This window comes from Mirounga angustirostris, unplaced genomic scaffold (genome assembly GCF_029215605.1).
Source record: "Mirounga angustirostris isolate CCGP_5_RB_7025 unplaced genomic scaffold, mMirAng1.0.hap1 SCAF_3, whole genome shotgun sequence".
NCBI lineage: Eukaryota > Metazoa > Chordata > Mammalia > Carnivora > Phocidae > Mirounga > Mirounga angustirostris.
In genome coordinates this window covers 134577139-134599612 of record NW_026991711.1, presented here as the reverse complement: position 1 = coordinate 134599612, position 22474 = coordinate 134577139, and the positions used below count along the sequence as shown (strand labels likewise).

Sequence of the window (22474 nt, the reverse complement as noted above, 5' to 3'; positions counted from 1 at the left end):
CAAAATACCAATTAACTTGCTGGCTCAGAAATCTTTGATACCTTCGGATTTACTGACATTTTGAAATTCTCGTTCATACTTGCCTAATGGCTTTCTGATTACAAACAAAGAAGTGCCAATCTGTTTAGCATTTGACCTGTTTTCTTAAATATTTTTATGTATTCCACACTTAGTGGCTAAAAATACTTGACTAGTCACATTCATGTGCTAAAATAGTTTTTCTTGTTCGACCTCCAAATTTAAGAGGAAAAAGGAGCTCAAAGACACTTCTTTTTTAAAAGCCATTTTGTTATTTTTTAATTAAAAAACTCTCACTGTAAGGACATTTCTTTGCCTTTCTTCTCCATGGAATGTAATGGCATTGGAAGACTCGATGAAGCAGGATACCATATTGGAATCCATTCTTCCCGGAGAAAAAGTTGGAAAAATGACCTTGAGCATAAGTTTCAGAAAGGAGGTAAAAAGAAACTAAAGATGGCTGATGGGGTGCAGATTTTATAATGGGTTTAATTTTCTTCTCTGGATGTCCTCAGATAGCAGTGTATCTCACAGGTGGCTTTTTGTTATTGTTACCCTCTATTTCCTCACATTTTACAAAGTTTTGTAAAAATTCCACCCATAGTCACATGCTACACAATGCATCCCTCTGGCCATTGTATAGAAAATAATATGTTCTCACTCCTAGATAAAGTCAACTTCTGGGTCTAAAAAGCTCTAAAACAATTTATTTCAATAAACACTGAATTCCATGGACAGAGGAAATTAAAAGTGTAGATGCTGAAGACTGCGTGGGTTCAAATTTCTGCTCTACCACTTACTAGCATGGGACCTTGGGAAAGTCACTTATGTTTCTTTCTGTGCCTCAATTTCTTCATCTGTAAAATGGGAATAATAATACAGCCTAGCTTACAGGGTTGTTCTATGGATCAAATGAGATTATACATCTAGGACATTCTAGGTGCTATGTAAATGTTAGCTATCCTATTACATCATGCCATTGTTTTAGCCTGAGAGAGGATTTGGGTGCCTGGGTGTATTCACATCCACTGGAATCTCAACCCACTTATGGAGGAACACTTTCATCATATCAATTAAGTATCTGGAGGCTCTGAAATCTAAGGATATATGTAACTTATATATCTATGGAAGTTTTTATTTTTTAAAAGTCATCAGAAGGGTGCTTACTCTGTCCTTCAGAGCACTGCAATTTAGTTGCAGCACAATAAAAATGCAACATTTAAGCAAGTAAATGGTAGCTGGTAACTAGCCAATTAAATGTTAGGAGGCAAACAAGCAGGAGGAGCAGTCCCAGGGGACAGGGAGAGCCACAGGACAATTATATTTAACATAATGTATTTCCCAAGATTCTGGCCTGACCTTTTCACAAACTCTTCAAAGAGGATGCGGTGGGAATACCCCTGCCTGCGGATGCTGACTGTCTCCAGGATCCCTGTAGAGCGGAGCTGGGCCAGCACATTCTCTCGGGAGAACTTCAGGGCCTCTCGGTCATCATTGGGTTTAATGCAGCGCACAAAGTGGGGCTGTCCGACCACCATTTTGGAGAGCAGATCCATCAGAGAATACTACCAGGGGAAAAAATACACGTGAAATGAGGTTACCACAAACATAGTGGATAATTTTTTTTTTTTTTTAAGATTTTATTTATTTATTTGACAGCGAGAGACACAGTGAGAGGGGGAACACAGCAGGGGGGAGTGGGAGAGGGAGAAGCAGGCCTCCCACCGAGCAGGGAGCCCGACGCGGGGCTGGATCCCAGGACCCTGGGATCATGACCTGAGTCGAAGGCAGACGCTTAACGACTGAGCCACCCAGGCACCCCAACATAGTGGATAATTACAACATAGGCCCACAGGGACCTTTAGAGCAGTTTGTTGGCTCGTAAACAACTCACACACCTTTATAAGGCCGAAAAAGAAACCAGCAATAGGGGGTGATAATATAGCTTCTGATGAGTACTTATAGCTGCCTGTGGATTCAAAAGCACTCTTTAAACATCACCTAGTGCCAGGGCGCCTGGGTGGCTTAGCTGGTCGAGTGTTCTACTCTTGATTTCAGCTCAGGTCATGATGTCAGCGTCATGGGAATGAGCCCTGCGTCAGGCTCCCTGCTCAGCCAGGTGTCTGCTTGAGATTCTCTTCTTCTGACCCTCCCTCCTACTTGCACTCTCTCTCTCTCTCTCAAAATGAACAGATGAGGGGCATTTAGGTGGCTCATTCGGTTAAGCATCCAACTCTTGATTTCGGCTCAGGTCATGATCTCAGGGTCGTGGGATTGAGCCTAGAGCGGGCTCCTCACTCAGCAGGGAGTCTGCTTGAGATTTTCTTCTCTCCCTCTTCTTCTGTCCCTCCCCCCAGCTCACGCTCTCTCTCTCTCAAATAAATAAATATTTAAAAAATAAAGAAAGAAATCAAATAGATGAATCTTTAAAAAATAAATAAATATCACCGAGTGCCAAGCAATATCCCTATGAGGCAGAAACTTAGCTGTCGAAGAACATGCTTGGGTCACCCAGTAACTCCATTGCCAGAACCAGCTTGTGTGGTATTCTAACGCAGTACTCTATAAACTGTACCTGTAATTTAAAAGGTCTAGCTTTTAGGAAAGGGGCCAGTTGCTTCTTTAGCCTAAGAACCATCAGAAAGTCTAAGCAAATCCTACCAATATCACTGGTAATGAAGCAGAAGAGAAACAAGAAACAGAAAAAGGGCAAAGAACACAAGAAAACTGGAGAAAAGGAGACTATCATGAAGATCAACTAACATCCGTCAAGTGGCTGGCAGGGAGCTCTCACAGAAAGAGGGCACGTGGAAAAGCAGAGCACTGCTTGTGTGGGGACAGCCTCAGTTGCTCCTCAGGGGTGTCCACCTTTGGAACATCTCTGTGGACACACCTTCAGGGGCAATTACAAGCCACACAGGAAATCAGTCCCATTATTTCATAATCACACCTCCTAGTGATCGAAAATGGTATTACCTAGCTTGCTGCTATATTCTGTTTCTCAGAATTAACATTTGGGGAACACCAAACTGATTGTCATGGATATATTTCTGAAAAATCATAAGGCAAAGATGGCTTCTTCTGAGAGAGGGACTCTAGGATCCTGAAGATGATCTCACAGGGTTGTTCAGAGCCTCCAAATCCCATGGGATGGGGACACACACGCGCACGCACACACACACACACACACACACACCCTACGACACTAGGAGGATACAGCCACTAAAGGGGACAGGACCAGGGTAGGTCTCAAGATAAGAAATAAATGGCAATTAGAAATGTCCAACCATGAGAGTGATGAAGCAGGAGCTGAATATTCACCTGTTAGAGAAGTTGTAGCAAGAATCACCACATGGATGGAGTGCTGGACTCAAAGGCCTCTGGGCCCAATTCATACCCCTCTGAGCCCAATTTTAGTCTACTTCTGAAGTACAGCTGACTAGGTCAGATTTCTTGGCTTTGGATCCTTCTTGAACCTGCTAGCTTTCCATGGAGCCTTCCACCCATGGTGCTGGCTCCAAGGTCCTGTCCTTCAGCCTGCCTCAGCAACCCTAGCTCATGACCACTTGACCTCCCATCCCTGCTGAGCCCTTCCTACTGCAACCTCACCTTACAACCTGAGATCAGTAATTCCATCTTTGGCCTTTTAGCATCTCCACCACAGAGCTGCCTAGACCTTAGCTCCCAGGGGTACATGATCTCTAAGGGGCTTCCAACCCTAGTGCTTTATAATTTGAAGATAAACAAATCTGTGCGAATTGGTACAAAGTGTCTGCATCTTATCTTTCCTATATAATGTGCATTTAACAGAGCCCTTCTAGGTACAATGTTTTTACTCAAAGGAGTCATTTTACTAGCTGAAATATCAAGAATTGGGGCAGCAGAGATGGGAAATAATTGGGTCTGGCAATGGGTCAATTTGATCTAGGAAAATAAAGTTAAAACTAAGACAGATTCCCTCAGGATCTGAACTTAATAAGCCACCTTCTGGAATTTTATTAACTATTTTATTTCTCAGTAAATATGCTGGAAAAGTGGCTGGTTCCAGTAGCTTTAAGGTCAAGGAGCAGCTCAAATGCTAATAGAATCAGCACATTGAATGGACAGAGCTATGTGCCAGTGACAGAGAGGGCCCCCTCTGGAGACCACATGGGATTTCATCTGATCTTTCTGAAATCAGAGTACATTACACTTAGAGGTAGGTTCCCCACTATAATTTTTCTCTCCCCACACTCCCACCTTTCTTAACTGACTCTTGTGCTTTGCTCTTATTTCAGTGATTCCATCATATCTGGGCCTCTCATGGGAAGGGTTGGGAGTCCTTTTTGGAAACAGGCAGAATAGAGATCAAAAAGACTCCGTACCCGGAAGTAAGAAGCCATGGTCTGCCTCTTCATGTTGGTGGTTTCTTCTGGATGTCGTATCACCTCCAGAGTGTCCACCTGGAGCAGAGGTAGAGGGAAGTAGTTTAAGGATATAGACATTTTCTGGCTTTTCCAAAATCTGAAAGGCTTTTTGGTTAAATACCTGAGGGACCTTGATGTTTAGAACATGATAGTGAATACTGTGGGAGAAGTTTTAAGACATATAAAAGAAAAATAGAATTTGCACTGTTCTACCCACTTGAGAATGGATCACCCTCTGCAAAGTACCATATGGTCTCGGTATAAATAACCATCACTATTATTTCTATTTTTCTTGATGTTCTAATGGGCCCCTGTTAAGTTCTCCAATAAGGTCGCATGAGACCAAAGTATTTCTTAAAAGAAAAGTGGGCAACGACCCATGAGGCTGGGTGATTATAAAGACATGGGCTCAAAGCCCAGGTTGGACCACAGGGAATTAGATGAGCTCCAGTCACCTTCCTGCCACCCTCCCACATCCCACAGTTCCCACGTGCTCACTGTAGATCAGAGCTTGAGATACACCTGTTCGCAATCATCTATCCCAACTACCTAGGCTGACTGGAAGAAATTTATGAATGAAAACAATTGTAGGAAACAGCCTGTTTTGTTACTGTACCTCAACAATAAAAACACTGCTCCTGCACATACAAGCTATTTGGTTTGCAAAGTGCACGAGAGGCATTTTAGGACCAGCCTCTGCCGTGGCAGCCTCCCATCTGCTCGGAACAGGTGGCAAGGGGATGAGGCAGGAATGTTTGAACTGGAAGATGCTGCTGTCAGCAAGTGTGTTCTGCTTGGTGGACTGCTGTCCAGGCGGCCACCTCCCCGTAGGGTGAGGATGTCTGCAGCCTCATTCAGTAAAAGTGCAAAGTGGGTGCTACAAGGGGGGAGGGCACGAGGGTAGGGGCAAATAATGAAGCCTTCCTCAAGGGGTATTTAGGAGACTGTGCAAAATGGAAGGAAATGCTTCAATTGGCTTAAAGAATACAGGTTTGTTTAAGAAAGGGAATAAATGGGGAGCTAAGTTTTCAAAAATTAGAGAAGCAACCCAAATAGTGAGCAGGAATATGAGGCTATCCCTGCGTGAAGCGATGTCAGGGGGCAGTGCAGCTTCCTTTTCTAGGCTGCATGTTGGATGCGTTCCCAAAGCCATCAGTTCATTTACATGCAGCTGAAGCTATGGTACAACTGCCTCTAGGTTTGACTTTTTTATTTTTTTAATGAGAAAGGAGGAAATGAAAGCTTGGTGTTGAGCAGGAAGGCTGTTCTAATATAGAAAAGGGAAAAACAGACATCACCACCCGCCCCACCTGCAGAGACTGTATTGCACTCTCCCCACAGGCATCTGCCAGGACCCACTGAAGGTCCTCTTCGCCCATCGCATCTCTGTTTGGAGGATGGCTCTCAGAGCTGGTGAGTTTTGGGGCCAGCAAAGGAGGACTGAAGGAAAGAGGATCTTGGCTAGGGTCTGCCTTCCGCCAAATTGTAAATTCTAAGTTTTCCTGAACTTTTTTTCTCCTTACTTTCTTTCCCCCCAACTTGACCTTTATACACACACACACACATTTTCTAAACTTGGGAATTTCTCCACCACTTCCTTTTATTCAGAGATCCTCCCTGAAGAACCTGTCTTACTTTGAACTTTGCTTTTCCTCCCTCATTTCCCTCCCTTTTTATTCAAACTAGTCAGTGAGTGCCAGCCCTTCAGACTCTAGGGCACAGTAAAAGGGCAGCTTAAAAACTCATCCATATTTCTCTATTAGGAGGATTTACCTGTTAGCTTCCCTCAGGACATACAATGGGCCCTTGGCATTTGAGAATTTAACAGTTTAGTGATCAGAAAACCCTTGATAGAAATTGTGCTGAGACATAATTTAAAAGGTACAATAAGTACTGTTTTCAAAATCACTACTTGTCCTCTGCAGCAAACTGGAAAAATAAAGAATGAAGCACTACTTTGCACTCCAAAAGTTACAAAGCTGATCGACTCCCCTATCTAACCACCCACCATGACCAAGTTCTGTCCTTCTACTCACATACAGAGTAACTCTTGGGAAGAAGTAAAAACCTATTTGGTATTACATACAGCCTGGAAGTGCTAATGCTTGTCCACAGTTTATTACCTATATATTTAGTACTGCATTTTAAAGAATAAATAACATGCTATTGAGGTATTTTCTAATTTAAGAATTTGGAAAGGTCTTGTTTTGGTCAAGGACTTCTTGTATAGTCACAAGGTTCTGAACATGGAGTGGATCTGAAAGAGGGAATTTTGGACAAGGGACATAGCAGAAGTAGAGTCTCTTGGTCCTTCAAACTAGGAAACTAGGCACAAACCTCAGCTCTGTCTGTACCAGGTCTACCAGGAACTCTAAGGAACTCCCCCCAAATCCAAACCAAAGCAGAAGTGAAGGTTGGGCGCCTGGGTGGCTCAGTCGGTTAAGCGACTGCCTTCGGCTCAGGTCATGATCCTGGAGTCCCGGGATCGAGTCCCGCATCGGGCTCCCTGCTCAGCGGGGAGTCTGCTTCTCCCTCTGACCCTCCTCCCTCTCGTGCTCTCTGTCTCTCATTCTCTCTCTCGCAAATAAATAAATAAAATCTTTAAAAAAAAAAAAAAGAAGTGAAGGTTGTTGTCTGACCTAAAAGTTTGTCATCCTGAGCTAATTTACATTAGGGATATCATCTAGCATATAGTTCTTCTCAAAGATAGAGAATTCACAAGAAACGGTCTTCCCCAGAGGATCTTAAAAGCTTTTACCTCAGATAGGGGAAAAAGACACTAGAAAAGCTTCCCTGGGCTTAGAGGATATATGCTATAGAACACAGAGTTTTGGAACTGGACATACCTGGTTCAAATCCTAGCTCCTCCACTTACTATCTCTGTGCACTTGGACTTGTTATTCAACTTCTCAAAAGCTCTGTTTTCCTTATTAGGAAAACTGGTTAGTAAAAGCAACTGCTTTGTACACATGCAAGAAGTGCATCCGTTCCCCTTCCATTATTGCCATGCTTAACTTAATTTTAGTTTAGCAATGAATGTCAAAGATGCAGGGATTTCTTCAATGGCAGATGGCAAGTACTAGCACCCATGCAACACAGCAAGGAGATCTTTTTACTTATTGGCAGAGAAAATACTTCCAATGAAACCAATTTCAAAATGATCAGTAGAACCAATATTCTGGATCAAACCACTGTCTGTCTAACCCAGTATCCTTTCTCCTCCAATGCCAAATTATACCATGATATAAGTCAGCTGGAGCTGAGCAAGTCGGCTTTCTGCCCACACGACAAATGTCCTGCCCAATTCCTTGTGAGAGGCGCTGGTTAGTGTTCAAAGTAGTCCTGAGCAAGCTTTAAAATTGTAATACAGACTCCAAGTCCACAGGAAATGAGCAAGCTTCAGTATACGCATGGCCTCCACACATGGAGTTTCAGATGGTTATCAAAACATGAATAATAAAACATCTACTGTTCCCAAGTAAAAATCATTGTAATAACCACTTTGCCTCTATTATGCCAGTAAGGTCTCAAAATGACCCTATGAGGTAAGTACTATTATTATTCTTATTGTACATATGAGGAGGTTAAGGCTCAGAGATTTTAGGGAAATTTTCCAGAGTCTTGCAGCTAGTAATTGGCTATGCGCACCTCTGAACCCAGTTCTGTCTGATTCCAAAACCTTACTTTTTTTTTTAATTTTATTATGGTAATCACCATACATTACATCATTAGTTTTTGATGTAGTGTTCCATGATTCATTGTTTGCGTATGCTTCTTAAACATTATATACTGCCTTTCTATGTGATTTGATATAACTTATAATATGGGTCTGAAAGCATGGTATTATTAAAAAGACTTGCCTCATCTGTCAACAAAATTTACTTTATGACAAAGACATAGATTCCAAGAAGTCTCATAAACCATCTAGATTTCAGCAATAAATAAAAAACTGAAAGATTTTTTTCCTGGTCTCAGTAAGTGCCCACTATTTGCATCCTGAAACCTCAGAGGTGCTTATATTCATCTTCCTGACAACATCTTTTGTCAAGAATTTTTACTGCTATCAAGTGATCCATCCACCCCTTAAGGAAAAAAGCCCTACAGCGTCACTCCTCTCAGAGGCTCCACAGCCCTCAATGGAAAAGCAAAACTTTTCCTTGACACCATCCATGTGTCATAGTATGGTGGTGCAGAATGTGTTGGGAGCCAGCTTTCTAACAGACCACCTGTGTTATTTGACCTTGGATAAGGCAGAGAAAAACACTGCTTTTTTATTGTTGTTGTGACGCTTATTTTCTAGTGCCTTAACTACAACTTTCAACTCATCTCTCTTCCAAATGAAAACAAATCATGAGTCATTTTCATCTCACTGATACACACTATTATGGTAATGATGTAAATATATGCCTCATACTAGAGGGCACATTGTCACATAGGCAAGGTCTGAACAACAGGAGGCAGTGTAGAGAGAGGTAACACTGTGCTGATATTCTGGATGTGGGAGACAGGGGAACAGGGTCCTGGCAGAATCCAATAGCCACAAAATCAAATTGAGGAAAAGACCGTAATGGGGGCTGATAGAGAATATTACACAGGAGTCTTTAATCTTTTTGCGTCATGATCTCTTTCAGAATCTAGTGGGAGCCAATGACTCCAAAAAAACCAAATATAGCTGATCCTCATTCTTCGTGGATTATATATTTGTGAATGTGCCACTTTCTAAAATTCATTTTTAACCCCCAAATCAGTGCCTACCATGCTTTCATGATTATTCACAGACATACAGAGTGGTGAAAACTTTGATCCCCTGATGTACGTGTTTCCAGCTCAGGTTGAACAGGTGATGCTCTGCCTTCCTGTTTTAGCTCTCATGCTATATGCAAGTGTCCTTTTCCAGGCTTATTGAAGTGCCATGTGTTTTGTGTTTTTGTACTTTTGGCTAGTGATTTCACTGTTTATAATAGCCCCCAAGCACAGTGCTGGAGTACTGTCTAGTGTTCCTAAGTGTAAGAAGGCTATTAAATACCTCTTGGAGAACATATGTGCATTAGATAAGCTTCATTCAGGCATGAGTTATAGTGCTGTTGGCCTTGAATTCAATGACACAAATACTGTAATTAAAATATTATTTTAGGGGCTCCTGGGTGACTGAGTCGGTTAAGCGTCCAACTCTTGGTTTTGGCTCAGGTCATGATCTCAGATCCTGAGATCGAGACCTGCACTGGGCTCCATGCTCAGAGGGGAATCTGCTAGAGACTTTCTCCCTCTCCCTCTGCCCCCTCCCTGCTCGCATTTGCTCTTGCTCTAGTTCTCTCTCTCTCTCTCAAATAAATGAATAAATCTTTTAAAAACTAAAACATTATTTGATACAAAGAAATACTGCATATAATTATTTATAAGAAATATATATTAAATGATGTGCCTTTAAGTAGAAACCCACATGAAACAAGATTATGTACTAACTGGTTGCCAACAAGGTTGTGAGCAGAAGCTACCAGGAACCTAACCACGTATTTCCCCTAGGAGCAATGCTTCAGTATTTGCTGATTCAGTGTTCACAGCAACTTTACAGAACATAATTTCATGAAGAATAAGAATCAACTGGATTTACAAAATTTTACATGTAATAATATCAAGAGGCTCTTAGAACCAATGAAACTCCAATGTAAATCTCTTCTAGGGGCCCATAAAATCCATGTTATATAGTCCTAATATCTTGCCACAAACTCACAAGACTGAAAAGTAGAGTAATACATGTAGTTATAATAGCAACGTGGGTATAAAAATTATTGTTAACAAAAATTATCTGAGTCCCTATTACATGTAGGTAAGTCTTTCATTCTCAAAGAAAGTTAAGTATACATATATATGTTTGTATCAATTTTGAGATAATATTCAACAGTATTCCGTGTGGCTGAATTTATTATTCTTTATTAAATAATATTCTATGTAAATAAAAATATATGAAAATTCAGAGATGTGATCTATTTATTCTATTACTCCATCACCTTAGATAACTGGATTTTGGCGTTAGTATATACAATGAACATTAACCAGCCAATCAGTCCTTGAGATCCTTGCTAAACATTAGCTGAAAGGATGTAACAGTTAAAAATATTTTACAGTGGGATATTTATTAACCCTTCTAACATTCCCTTTGCACAGACAAGTATACCCCTCATTTTTCAGAGAGCAAAGAAGAATGACAGGAAATGGTTTGGTTTCTTTCCTCCCTACTGACTCCATTTGGCCCCTGTTATCCTCCTCCATAGGTTGGTGACAGGCTCAAGGCAAAGTGCTTTATCTCTTCTAGATAGACTTTACTTTCAAGTGTCATTGTTCTGTATCCTAAGTGGTCTTTCTGAGAATCACATGAAGGGGTCCAGAATATGCCACAGTGGCGTAGCTATTATTTTGAGTTGAAGACATTTGAGAATCAACAGTTACAAGAAGAGGCTTTTTCTAAACTCCCCTTATCTGGCTGAAAACAGGCCCTCTCAAAATCATCCCACTGTCATAAATCTCCTCCCTGGCAGTTTCACAGCCTGCCATGGAAGATTGACTCCTATCACCAGAGATGAGAAATGAGCACTGGGATAAGAAACTGCCTAAACAGACACCGTCATAAAACTATCATACCTCCCATCTATTCTCCTAAGGGACCATTTGTTTTTCCCAAAAGTCATCTGTTCTCCCACAAGGGCCCTCCTCCCCGACCTCCTACCTCATTCATCCCCTTTTAAGATAGCATATAGCCTCAAATTCTAACTAACCCCCTCTTAAGTCACTTTTTTGAGTGAGTTCCTGTATGTATATAGTTAAAATTTGTTTTTTCTTCTGTTAATCTTTCAGGTTGAGTTTAATTCAGTCCCTCAAGAACTAAAGTTAAGAGGGTAGAGGAAACATTTTCTTTCATAACACAGCATTGTAAGGATTCCATGATGTTGTTTCAAATTTCCTAACCCCTGATTTCCTAAATGCCTTCCATCTCTTTACCAGATTTCCCTGGCAGTGGGCCAGATAAACTAAAGTTGCTTACTCTAGGATTATCCCCAAGGCAGGAGCACCCCATGGTCCACATTATTTTAAGTACAAACCTGCTACTCACCTTGGCTCTCCCAGCACTGAAATGGGGAGGCAAAGATCTTGAGGCTGCTATTATCCTGGCTCTTGTCTGGGCCAAGTTACCTGAGCAAAAAAGACAAAAAAGTTAAAGTGAAGGAAAAATTAAGAAATAGTATTATGAGTAATTTTTCCTTTTATGTACTTGTATTTTTATTAATTTCCCAAATGATCTGCTCTGAGTATGAAAAATTTGGAAGAATTTGAATTTTGAAACTTTAATGATATAAATTATAAACAAATTATAATAATTTATAAATTATAATTTATTATACAAATTGAATCTACCTTAGTTTCATAAGCAAAAAGGAAACAATAAAAAACTCTCCAATTCACTCAATAAACTAGCAATAGAAGGAAATTGCCACAAAATAAAAAGGACATATATGAAAAGCCCACAGCTAACATACTCAACAGTGAAAGATCAAAAGCTTTTTCCTCTAAGATCAGGAACAGGGCAAGGATGCTCACTCTCACCACTTGTATTCAACTAGCAGTCAAGCTCAAGCAATTAGGCAAGAAAAAGAAATAAAAGACTTCCAAATTATAAAGAAAGAAGTAAAATGATCTCTGTTCATAGGTGGCATGATCTTATATATAGAAAACCCTAAAGATGCTACCGAAAAAGCTGTTAGAACTAATAAGTCAATTCAGCAACGTTATAAGATATAAAATCAGCATCAAAAAATCAGTTGCATTTCTATGCACTAACAATGAAAATTTGAAAAGGAAATTAAGAAAATACTATTTACAATAGCATCAAAAAGAATAAAATACTTAGAAATAAACTTAACCAAGGAGGCAAAAGACTTGTACTTGCTGATACTTAGTGTTAAGTAACTCAAGGGGTGGTTAGAATTGGGCTCACATAGCATCTTAACCAAAGAACAATAAATGTCTAGGTAAGTGACAAAAGATCTTTGAGTTTTTAGGGGCAGTAAATTATGGGAAAGTAAATATATGAGGAAGCCAATGGAAGGTAAGGGCAAGTTAGTAAAGTTTTGTTATACAGATTCCTCTGGTGTTGTCTCTGGGCTGATAAGGGTCTAGAGTTGTCTCTGGTGATTAACTTCTGTCCTTCCTAGTAGAGAGGGGTGTGGGGGGGTACTTCTACAAATTTATATCTTGCTTTTATGTAAACGGGGAGGGCAGGGAGCTTTTCTTATATCTACTTCTTCTCAATTACCTTCAGCTCAAATAATCTTTATGCCAAAGTGGCATATTTTTGGGTGGCATATTCTGCTACCCTTTACTGTGTTCATGGATGAAAATATCTAATATTGATAAAATGTCCATGATACCCAAAAAGATCTATAGATTCAAAGTAATCCCCATCAAAATCCTAATGATATCTTCACAGAAATATAAAAAACAACCCTAAAATTCATCTGGAACCACAAAGGATCCAAAGCTCCAAATGATCTTGAGAAGGAAAAGAAAAGCTGAAAGCTTCACGCTTCCTGATTTCAAAATATATTATAAAGCAACAGTAATCAAAAGAGTATTGTCCTGGTATAAGGACAAACATATACACCAATGGAACAGAATGGAGAGCCAGAAATAAATCTATGCATATATGGTCAAATAATCTTTAAGATGTGTATCAAGATTATACAATGAGGAAAGGGTGGTCTCTTCAACAAATTGTATTTGGAAAACTCGATATCCATATGCAAAAAAATGAAACTGGACCCCTATCTTGCACAAAATTAAATTCCTACTGGATTAAAGATTTAAATGTAAGACCTGAAACTAAAAAAACTCCTAGAAAAAAAACAGGGGGAGTTTCATAACATTGATCTTAGCAGTGATTTCTTGGATAGGATATCAAAAGCACAGGCAATAAAAGCAAAAATAGACAAGTGGGTTTACATCAAATCAAAAGCTTCTGCACAGGAAAAGGAAACAATCAACAGAGGGAAAACACAACCTACAGAAGGGAGAAAATACTTGCAGATCATCTAAGGGGTTAATTTCCAAGATCTATATGGAACTTCTACAATGTACAGCAAAATATAAAATAACATAACCTGATTTAAAAATAGGCAAAGGTTGGCTCAGTTGGTTAAGCGTCTGACTCTTGACTTCAGCTCAGGGCATGATCTCAGGGTTGTGGGATTGAGCCCCACGTTGGGCTCCACACTCAGTGCGGAGTCTGCTTGGGATTCTCTCTCTCCCTCTGCCCTTCCTCCCTGTGTGTGCACATGCACGCTCTCTCTCCAAAATAAATAAATAAATCTTGAAAAAAATATAAAAAGAACAAAAAAATTAAAATGGGCAAAGGACTTGAATAGGCATTTTTCCAAAGAGGACATTAAAATGGCCAACAGCTATATAAAAGATGCTCAACATCACTAAGAATCAGGGAAATGCGTATCAAAACCACAACGAGGTATCACTTTATACTGTTAGGATGGTCATTATATAAAACAACAACAATAACAAGAGAAAATAACAAGTATTGGCAAGGATATGGAGAAACTAGAATCTTGGTGCACTCACTGCTAGTGGGAATATAAAGTGGTGCAGCCAATATGGAAAAGAGTGTGGAGGTTCTTGAAAAAATTAAAAATAGAATACCATGTGATCCAACAATCCCACTTCTGGGTATTTAGCCAAAACAACTGGAAATGGAATTGTGAAGAGGTACGTGCCTCCCATGTTCACTGCAGCATTATTCACAACAGCCAAGCACTGAAAACTAAATATTCATCAGATAATGAATGGATACAGAAAATGTGGTATATGCGCACAATGGAATATTATTCAGCCTTATAAAGAAGGATGTCTTGCCATTTGAGACAACACAGATGAACCTTATGCTAAGTGAAATAAGTCAGTCACAGACAAATACTGCATGATTCCACTTCTATGATGTATCTAAAATAGATAAGCTCATAAAAGCACAGAGTAGAATGTTGGTTGCCAGGGGCTGCGAGGACAGGGAAATGGGGAGTTGCTGTTCTATGGGTAGAGTTTCAGTAATGCAAGATGACAAAGTTCTAGAGATCTGATCTACAACAATGTGGGTATAGTGAACGATATTGTACTATATACTTAAAAATGTGTTAGGAGGGTAGGTTTCGTGTTACGTGTTTTTACCGCAATAAGAAAAAACAATCTCCAACTAGGGCACTGTCAGTCTTTGAAAGAGACGAATAAGCAAGAAAAAAGATGCTGGGAGTTTTCCCAAAAGAGAAATTGGGCAACAAAGAACCCCACTGTGAAGGTTTAAGACACAGAAACTGATTAGCAGATCTGGCAGTATGGGCCCCTCAGCACACAGGGAGAAAGCCCGCCACGCAGTGAACCAGAGGACATAGAGAGCATGGGCAGTAGCACTGAGTCCTGGGGACTGATGGCTTTTGCATTTGCCCGGGGTGTGAACAAGTTCGCTAGTATCTCAGAGCCCAAGTTTCCTTATCTATAAGATGAAGACAGTATTACCTCATTCTGAGAGTTGTTATGGGCATTCAATGAGGGTAATTCACGATAAGCACTGTCAACATGGGACTTGTTCAAGGTAAGTGCTCACTTCATATTAGCCAGCATTGATTATTATTAATAATATTAATATTATTATTATTTGTTATGATAGTCTGCCCACACAGGTCTCAAAACAGAGAACAGAAGGCAAGAGAATACCAAGGAATCTTACTAATTTGCTACTGTGAGCACTGATCAGTCAAAAAACTCATGAAAGAGGAGAAAAAATGATAAGGCAACCCCCACTTTGAACCTCCATGTCTTGGCCACTCTGATTCCCAATGCTTTTTGCCTTTGAAGAAGCTGAGCTGCCTGTTCAGAAGCTCTTCTCCCCTCACCACCCACCCACCCTTAATCTCCTCTCCCATCCCCAGCCTCCCAAACTAAGTGCTTGAAGATTTGTTTGTTTTTTTTACCTACGATGTCATTCGATTCTGTAGCAAAATAAAAAGTTGTCAATGAAAGGAAATGCAATTTGTGCATATGCAAGACACTCAAGATTTCAAAGTTTTTAGCAAGTCTAGCACAAAGATGTCCAAATGTTTTCTCTGGCGATATCTTCAGAGGCTAAACTGTGATTAATAGCCCAGAAAGAACCCTTTGAAGCAGGATTGGTGACATCAAAGTCATAATCCAGGGGTGGCAGGAGCTTTATAATGAGTGGGAAGCATTTTAACACATTTCAAAGGATTTACAGCATGAATAAACAATAGACCTCAGCAGATGCACTGCACACACCTTTCAGTAACATAACCTATAAGACGTTTCCATTTTAATTTGAATGTAAATACAGTGTTCACATTTGTTTCAGAGCATCCTCCCAGCTTCACCCCTAGACACCCTTTTTGGCTAAGGATGCCTCACTGCCCCAGAGCACCCTCCTGTGCTTCCCGAAACTGTGACTACTGACGTATGTTGGGAAGAGAAACTGGAAGTCAGAGGCATCTAACAGAATTTATATCCTATGTGGGAACTGGGTTAAGAAAGAATCTAAAATGGAGCTTACAATGATCCCACACAATTTCTCTGTTTCCAACTTAAAGAGAAAGAGACAAGTGGTCTGAACACAGAGCTGGAACTTCTAAACAATGGCAATTTCCTGCCTGCTTCAGAGCATTTCATCACTTGGAAAGTACCCAGGACCCATGATTTCATCTTCAGTTGCTTCTTAAGAATTGTCCAAAATGATGGTTGCTGTTTAAATAATCATGCACAGAATTCGGCTTCCCTCTGCTGCCCTCTCTGGGTTTACAGAATTTGTTGCAGGGTTCCCGTGGTGACTGCTAGTAGACATTTGTTTGGAAAATTTTCCTGTTTAAATTTTCCCTAACACAAGGAATACGCTAATAAATCATAAGCTAATAAATTACTGCAAAGCAATGCTGAAATGTAAAAGTCTTATGTCAAATTGCTACTAAGAAAGAAGCAGCAGATAAAAAAATCAAATGTTTCAGTTCATCTATTACCAGAGTAAGTTATCTGAGTAGACCTGATTATTGACACCATTGATCCAACAGTCAGTCTGGATACTGAGAACCTAAACCACACGACACTGTCTACAGAAAAACGACCTTGTACCACCCCATCTCCATTAGCATGAATTTCTTTTTCCAGGCAATGGTTTGATTGTTCATTATAGGAACTCCCTGAAAGACCTAAGACCATCAATTCTTCAAAGGAAAATATCAACAGCGATTTACCCCTTAGGATTCTATGAATCCCTGGGCTCAAAAATCCTCACCTTGCTTTTTCCACCAATCGTAGACTTTTGTTCTGTGATCCCTACCCAACCCTAATCAAGCCCCCTCACTTTGAAAGACCCACCTTAAAAAAACCTTTATCCCAATAAATTCTGACCCTGCTTTTCCTTCTCCTGGACACTGCCAAAACTTTGAGAGATGGTGGTCTCCGTTACTGTGGTAAGTAATGAACTCCGCTTTGTCTCATTAACAGGTTGTGTGGGTGATGTTTACCAAGTCAGCGTGGAACAGACCAGGGCTGGCGTGATCCCTGCCGTGCCTGCAGTGTTCTAATTTCAGTCACAACACCATAGTAATAAAAATGCAAGGAGTCAAATTCAGTAGTTGTATAAAACATACCATAGTATTTTGTATGCAAAAAAGCTTGTTTTTATATACCTATCTATCCTAAATATAATAAGGATTTGTTTTAGATTTGATACACTGAGGTAACCTAAAACAGCTACAAAAAATATGAAACAGTTGTAGGAGGCCAAAAGAAAAAGTGTGTTGTTAGATTTTGTTCTGCAAGTTTTTTAACTTTCTTCCCTGGCATTCTACAGCTTTGAGTGTGAATATCAATAAATGGGCAGGAGGGAGGTGGGAGAGTTCCCAGCCCACTTAATCTCTCAAGAAAAGAACATTGATAATATATCGAATGGGGTGTAGTTTTGTGGAGGCAAAGCAACAAGAGTAAATAAAACACCAGCCTGTCTTCCCAGCTCTTTTATAGAAGAAAGATGCACACATAACAAATTCACTCTCTTTTCTGAGTGCACAACCTTTAACATGCACATGGATAATTCAAAGCCCAAAAGAAACCACTCTCTCCTTCCTGTATTGACTTTTAATTGGCAGTTATTTGGCATCTTAGGAAGTTCTGCATAATTAACACCTCTGGACTATCTGCTTAGAAGGAAGCCAAACCAATGTTTTTGCTGCTTTTTTTTCTTTTTCATTTAGAATGTGAACTACAGCTTTAAAGATTGGTGACCCAGCGATTTCAAAATCATAGAGCTGAGGAAAAACAGTAACTCCTTCTTTCCTCCTTTCAGCTTTAAAACTCATAAACAGGATGTCAGCCCACCAAACAACTGTACCGGATGATCGGAATTCAAAGAGGTAACAAGGCTTCCCTTTCCTAACTTGGTCAAGTGGAGCAGAGGCTCTCTGTTTTCTGCATTTTATTGCCACCTTGGCCGAAGCTTCAGTTCAGTCTATCCTCAGGACAAGAATCTCCCCATTGGTAGAGCCATGTAAAGAAAAAAAAAAAAGCTCTTAATATTTCCTGCCATCCCCACATTTTCTGGGGCAGTTTGCTTGTAAATGACATGACATGTGTTCACAAAAGTACTGGAGCCTAGACTGTTGGTATCTATCAAAGAAGACCTGATCCATTCAGAAAAAAAATGAAATTCACATACACATATCTGTCAGAACCCACTCATCACTGACACGTGAGATTTGCTTATTCCAGCGTCAAAGCAACATCCCTATGCAGCAGAGCAGGTTTTAGTCCAACCAATGCTGGTCCTGGAAAAACTGTAATTTAGGCAAAAGATGTATTCAAGTTCCACACGCTCCTTGGCACACTCCCATTTCCACTTCTGAAGGTGCACATGGCTTTAATGTTGTATCTCCTCCCTACTCCAGCAGCCAGTTTCCCTATTTCCTCGACCAGGCGGTACAGACCTCCTCCATCAAACCTCCCCTATGTTCCAAATCTTCAGGTTACTATTATCCTCTGACAACTAATCCAGATCTCATTTGTTTATGCATAGAGAAATGTATTACTTCACTCAGGTGAGATGTTTGCAGGATATGGAAAGCCTTCTAGGAACAAAACATTCACAGAATGATTCTGCTGATGGAAATGTTGGGTACCTATAGACTGTCCAGTGTCTGGGTAAGAGGACAGTTTGTTAGTAGAGGTGCTTTCAGTTAATGGTGCTCAAGTTATTCACGCTTTGAAATAAGACATTAAGGGCCCTCTGTGGTTCCTCCAAAGATGAACAGAACACAGTTCTTCGTCTCAAGGAGAGGACAGCCCAGAGAAGCTGCTGGGGGAAGGGAAAAGACTGACATAGAAACAATCCATTGCAATTTGAAGTGGAAAGTGTTAAAATAAACCTGAATAAAGTGACCTGAGAGGACAGAAGACTAAGTTTTCTTGCAAGAATGAGAAAAAAAGCTGAAAAGCAGGCAATAAATGAGCTAGATCTTGAAGGATTTTCAGGAGTTTGACAGGAAAGGGAAAGGATTCTACCTGGAAGATGCAGAATGCTTAGTGAGAAGAGAGATCTTTAAAAGTTCCAGAGACTGAAGTGCCTGGCTGGCTCAGTTAGAAGAGCATGTGACTCTTGATCTTGGGGTCATGAGTTCAAGCCCCATGTGAGGTGTAGAGATTACTTAAATAAATAAAAAACTAAAGATAAATTAATTAATTAATAAAAATTCCAGAGACTTTCAGAGACCCTATACATCAAACTCCCAAGGAGCTTCTCATTTTTATTAGACATATAATAATAGCAAAAACTATTTATTTTTTTTACCCTTATAAGCATAAACACGTTACTTGTCTCTCCTACCAATGAAAATACTAACTATGAAGGCAATTTCTGGGGGAAGAAAACATGGAAAAGGAAAGCTTTGCTAAGTCATCATAAGTCACTGAGACCATGGACAAAATCTTTGCTATTTTGCTCTTCCAGTGGCCTTCAGCTGGAGTCCTCAACCATTTGGCCAAAGTTGGATGGTCTGGATGTAAACCAGTAGGGTACAAGCACTAATGAGACCAAAGTCTTGAGTAAAATCTCACATGGGTCAGGTAATTGCACAGAGAAAAGTGACATTCCATATCTAAGACTAGAATCCTAAGTAAAATGCCCAGGCAGGAGAGAATAAACTGATCACTGCAGATTTTAAAAGCCCCTCTAGAAGTTCTGCTCAAGACACCTTATCTGTTGATGATGAGTCTGTTCCATTTCTTTGTGTGAGGCACAATACTTGGGTTTCCTTGTGTTTTTAGTTAAGACCGTGAAAGCCACAGAGGGCTTCAGGAAATAAGATGCTGTTAACTCCCATTGTGCAGGATAGCAACTGAGTGCTTGAAACTATAAATGCTTCTTTGGTTCTCCCTCCTCAGCATGGAAGCAATGAAAAGGATGCTAGACTTGAAAGTGAGAAATCCGGATTCTTATCCCAGGCCTGCCACTAACTTTAGATCATTCTACTCTCTGTGACTCACTTGATTGATATGTCAAATGAGGAGTCTGAGGATATTAGTGGTCTTCTACTTGTATGCCATAGCATTCTGCCATGGCACCCACAGAGCAAACCCTTTGTGGCTACACAGCTTCATCTAGATCAATACCAGGTAATGTGGTGTTAAGAGGGGTAGAACCTTTTTGAGGGGAAACTACAAGAACTGTGTAATGTCGACCTGGTGCCAAAAAGAGACTATGTGACATCTGTGGCCAGGACATATAAGAAATTTACCTGGGCTATACATCAGAGAGCTGGTCAGGGCAATAAACAATATTGTTCAAAAAGCAACATCAGAGAAAATTATTTGCAAAAGATAGATCTGATAAAAGATTGTTATCCAAAATATACAAATTCTTAAAATTCATTAAGAAAACAACCCAGTTGAAAAATGAACCAAAGATTTTCTTTTTCTTTAAAGTTTAGTTTTTTTAGTAATATCTATACCCAAGGTGGGGCTTGAACTCACAACCCTGAGATCAAGAGTTGCATGCTCTTCAGACTAAGCCAGCCAGGCACCCCAAAATGGACCAAAGATCTTAAAAGACACTTCACCTAAGAAGATACACAGATGACAAATAAGCATACGCAAAGATGCTCCACATCACATGTCAACGGGGAAATGCAAATTAGAATAACAATGAGACACCACTAGACACCTATTAGAATAGCCAAAATCAAGAACTATTGACAACATCAAATGCTGGCAAAGATTTGGAGCAACAGGAATTCTCATTCATTGCCAGTAGGAATGCAAAATAGTACAGTCTTTTTTTTTTTTTTTTTTTAGGTAGGCTCCATGCCCAGTGTGGGGCTCGAACTCAAAACTCTGAGATCAAGACCTGAGTTGAGATCCAGGTTGGACACTTAACCATCTGAGCCACCCAGGTGCCGCAGTATAGCTGTTTTTGGAAGAGAGTTTGGCAGTTTCTTACAAAACGAAACATACTCTTAGCACATGACCCAGCAGTCCCACTCCTCAATATCTACCCAAAAGGACTGAAAACTTATGTCCACACAAAATCCTGTTGCCAAAACTTGGAAGCAATCAAGATGTATTTCAGCAGGTGAACAGAAAAATACACTAAGGTACATCCAGACAATAGAAAAGAAAATGAACTATCAAGTCATGAAAAGCCTTGGAAGAACCTTAAATGCACATTACAAAGTGAAAGAAGCCAATCTGAAAAGGCTACATATTGTATGATTCCAACTACATGACATTCTGGAAAAGGCAAAACTATGGAGACAATAAAAAGATCAGGAGTTGGGGAAGGGATGAATAGGCAGAGCACAGAGGATTTTTATGGCAGTGAAAATACTCTGTATGATACCATAAGGATAATGGAGACATGTCATTATACATTTGTCTCAACCCACAGAATGTACACCACCAAGTGTGAATCCTAATGGAAACCACAGACTTTGAGTAATAATGATATGTCAATATAAGTTCATCCACTGTAACAAATATACCACTCTGGTGGAAGATACTGATAATGAAGAAGGCTATGCATGTGTGGGCAGGGGTTATACGGGAAATCTCTGTTCCTTCCCCTCAATTTTACTGTGAACTAAAACTGCTCTTTAAAAGTAAAGTTTTTTTTTTTTTTAAAGCAACATCATGCTGACCAACAAGCAAATGAATTAGAGTAACAATTGTGGATGCAAATGATAGTAAAAAAGATCGAATAATATCAGGCTTCCATTCAGCTCTGAAATTCTACCTACGGTCGTAAAATCTTAAAAGAACCCTGAGGTTGGGGAAATAAGAAAGAACCAGATAAAGAAGATAGAACTAAGATCTGCAGAACGTATTATTGTTTCTTAGCAGTTTGGTAGGCGACAGAAGGAGGAGAGGGCAGTGATGGTAGTGTGGCTTAGATAAATGGAGGAAGTGTAAATGATTTTTACCGAGACCTGAATATATAATTTGTCAATGCGCTCTTCACAGCTGATCACCCTGAGCAACTAGCAATGGTTCCTTTTCTGTGGTCTCTTTAGTTACTCCTCCTTCACTTTGCTGTTGTGGCTACAGTGAGCTTATTCAGATCCCCAATTTTTATACCACTCTTCCTAGCACATGAGAGAGGGGACAGAAGTGTAGGTTTTTCTCCCTCCCTACAATATTTTCAAGATTAAGGAATTCAATGTGCTTATCTTTAACATCTTCATAATATATATTCTCCTAGTAAAAAAAATCACGCTTCTTTCAGATTAGACATTAGCAAATACCCACCATTTGGAAAAACTGGGTACTAATCTGAATGCAATCATCACTATGTAAATCTTTTTTCTATTGAGTCTCTGCAGGCATAGTTATCCAAGTCTATTTTTCACATTTGCCAACTATTTTGCTTTACTCCAAGGAATGACTATTCCATATCACCTAGCTCCTTTTTTAAAGGACCTAGTCTGAACATCCAGGTGCACATCTTT

At 40.0% G+C, this 22474-nt stretch overlaps 1 protein-coding gene across 1 annotated transcript in view; it reads right to left on the bottom strand.

Annotated features, from left to right (window-relative positions):
• Nucleotides 1-22474, bottom strand: part of MYO3B (myosin IIIB) — a 395903-nt gene that overhangs the window by 168479 nt on the left and 204950 nt on the right. Inside the window, exons 23-25 of the mRNA XM_064585824.1 lie at nucleotides 11533-11612; nucleotides 4383-4460; nucleotides 1378-1583 (exon numbers count right to left, since the gene is read on the bottom strand). Of these exons, the coding sequence (XP_064441894.1) occupies nucleotides 1378-1583; nucleotides 4383-4460; nucleotides 11533-11612 (364 nt within the window). The remainder of the gene's footprint in view (nucleotides 1-1377; nucleotides 1584-4382; nucleotides 4461-11532; nucleotides 11613-22474) is intronic.